The sequence below is a fragment of the Penaeus vannamei genome, chromosome 12, assembly GCF_042767895.1.
Source record: "Penaeus vannamei isolate JL-2024 chromosome 12, ASM4276789v1, whole genome shotgun sequence".
Classification (NCBI taxonomy): domain Eukaryota; kingdom Metazoa; phylum Arthropoda; class Malacostraca; order Decapoda; family Penaeidae; genus Penaeus; species Penaeus vannamei.
Genome location: NC_091560.1, coordinates 5,150,142 through 5,152,641, shown reverse-complemented (window position 1 = coordinate 5,152,641; position 2,500 = coordinate 5,150,142). Strand labels below are relative to the sequence as shown.

At 43.2% G+C, this 2,500-nt stretch overlaps 1 protein-coding gene across 6 annotated transcripts in view; it reads left to right on the top strand.

Annotated features, from left to right (window-relative positions):
* Window positions 1-2,500, top strand: part of LOC113814198 (uncharacterized) — a 6,946-nt gene that overhangs the window by 3,051 nt on the left and 1,395 nt on the right. For 2 of the 6 annotated variants that reach the window (XM_070127777.1, XM_027366231.2), the window contains 5 exons: window positions 1,049-1,145; window positions 1,292-1,414; window positions 1,552-1,695; window positions 1,848-1,957; window positions 2,063-2,500. The exon at window positions 2,063-2,500 is cut by the window's right edge and continues 1,395 nt beyond it. In XM_070127777.1, coding sequence (XP_069983878.1) covers window positions 1,062-1,145; window positions 1,292-1,414; window positions 1,552-1,695; window positions 1,848-1,957; window positions 2,063-2,500 — 899 coding nt within the window. In that variant the 5' untranslated portion in view covers window positions 1,049-1,061. Of the gene's footprint in view, window positions 1-732; window positions 1,146-1,291; window positions 1,415-1,551; window positions 1,696-1,847; window positions 1,958-2,062 lie in introns of those variants that run through there. The other 4 variants (XM_027366224.2, XM_027366229.2, XM_070127776.1 and 1 more) reach the window with 3 other exon arrangements.

Below are 2,500 nucleotides of genomic sequence, written 5' to 3'. Positions count from 1 at the left end.
ATATGTTTAGTTGTACAAGTTGGCAATTCTGGCAGCTACATCTTTTGCTAGAACAGTGTGCTCAAAACAAACGAAGGAACGCGTCAATGTAAAAGGCTATTTAAGCGGCAAGGCAAGTAGTTTGGCATTCACGAACACTTAATCATCGGAGATACGATTGTAATTTTACCAGTGTTCGGAGCACTTATCAGTCCACAAATGACTTCAGGGGGAAGATGACATCACATGTTAGTATGTCCAAAAATCAACTTTCAAGTAAAGTTTTTGGTTTTAATAACTAATGCTACAATGAGCACAAGTACATATCGTAACATGGATGTGATGTAGAAATGTAGTTTGCACATAAAACGAGCAAGAATAATGACCACAAAGTGTTGTAAAATTGTAGGTAGACACAGGCCTATATTTAAATATAAAGTGTATATGGAATCGATCGATCAGTGAACCCTTTAAAGTTTTTTTTCATCTCAAGTATGATTATAGATTCAAGAGAAAATATAAACTTGTTGATCCATACAATGCAATAGCATTAATCTAGTGTAGCAGCTTCTGTGTCTGCCGTATTGTGGCAAAGAATAACAGACTCTAAATCACATGGGGAAAGAACGAGCTGGGATAATTTCTTTTTTTTCGATAATGGCGATGAATGAAAAATATGTTTGGTGAAATTCCTATTTGATTATAAAGAGAAGGTTTGCTTTGCATGGTTCTTTGGTTGACGGTAGATAATGCTGCAATAATGAGTGTACGGGTATTGTACTGGTTCTTATTTTTACGGTACAACGCCACATGACGGATGTATTAGAGCAAAATTTTATTTACAAACTTTATTTACATAATTTTATGGTGCTTTTGCTGCGTCCAAAGTTAAAAAATTGCGCGGAGTCGATTTTTGTTTACATGTAACGTGATTGGCCGAAGGAGCCTGAATGGTTGTGGATGACGTACGTTACTCCGCCAGAGCTTTCTTTTGGCTCCTATTAGAACGAGTCGATTTACGATCCGAAGACGTTTTTTTCCCCAAGCGAGTGATTCCACTTCACAACAGTGCCGCCGGTGCCATGGGGGTCCTGCGTCGGGTGTCGGGGGAGGAGCTTGAGGCTCTCAGGGACAAGATGACCCGGTACCTGCCTTACTCTGCTGGGGTAAGCTCTGTTTCTATCATTTTCAGGTGTCCAAGGACTTAGTGTTATTATTCTCATGTTGTTGTTATTTTTCAATATTTTGCTTCCATTTTAACAAGGATCGAGAGTTACCATAACTTGACAAAGTCATCTCCCTTCCCCAACAGATCCACGGGTTCATCGAGATGATGCTCAAGTGCCAGTTGCAACAGATACTTGACGTCAAGGTGTACATTCCCGACGCCCCTGAACCTTCGTCTCTTGCTCTGGTCACGCCCTCGTGTTCGCAAGTACGGACGGCTCATCCGTGTGTGTGTGTGTGTGTGTGTGTGTGTGTGTGTGCATATGATGGTAATACAGACTGTAATAGTGAAGACTGAATGCCAGTTCTAATAGAAAGTCTCTCAGTGCCTAATTCCACCAACAGCCAAACATACAGAGTGTGACGATCTTCTGGGACACGGAGAAGGAGGACGACGAGGATGTTGTAAGAATGCTGAGGACTCTGCCTCACTGGGACTGGTCTGCTCCTACTTACTTCAAATTTAGTCCCACTGCTGTTTACAATAAGGTCAGTTCACCACGAAAGAGTGTAGCTTTGGTAAGCTTACAAAAAACGTTGTATTTATGTCATTTTTATTAATATATTTCAGATGGCTCTGAAAAGGCTTCAAAAGTTCAATCAATGTGTTAGATGACTGATATTGTGACACTAATTTTCAGTTGCAACAATACATGGCGGATGGAAGGCTTACAACTGCACAGATGTGTTGTCACAAGATAATTGATGGGCATCTTTTTTCCTTAGATAACCCAGATGTTCCACATTTCAAGTAAGCTTATATTGTGAATGTTAGCCAATGATCAGGTGAATATCTGTCAATGATGAGAGATATATGATGAACCTGGAAAGGAGTATTAAAACCTACACACACCAGCAGGGTTCCTGAAGGATTTTCGATCGACAGTCTCCAACCTGAAGACATACCTACAATCGTCTCACGATGGAAGAGCAGGTGGCATGAGACCCAGGTAGGCCTGGAGTCACTCATGGCCAAGCTGCCATCAGTGGCCATCCGCAGTCGCCAGACAAGCGGCAACGACGATTCGGCCTCAAAGCAGTCGACAGAACGCACTCTCGTCGCCTATAGCTACCTATATCACATCGGTATGTTGGCCAACATCTTCACCATGCCCGAGCACCGGCGCCACGGGCTGGGCAGGGCGGTGGCGCTCACCATGGTCGAGAAGCTCCGCCAGAAGAAGCTGCCGGTGCGCTCGGTCGTGGATGGCTCGAACGGCGTCTCCATCAGATACCATGAAGATCTGGGCTTCAGGAAACAATGCGACGTGAAAATATTCCTGATGTTGCCTGT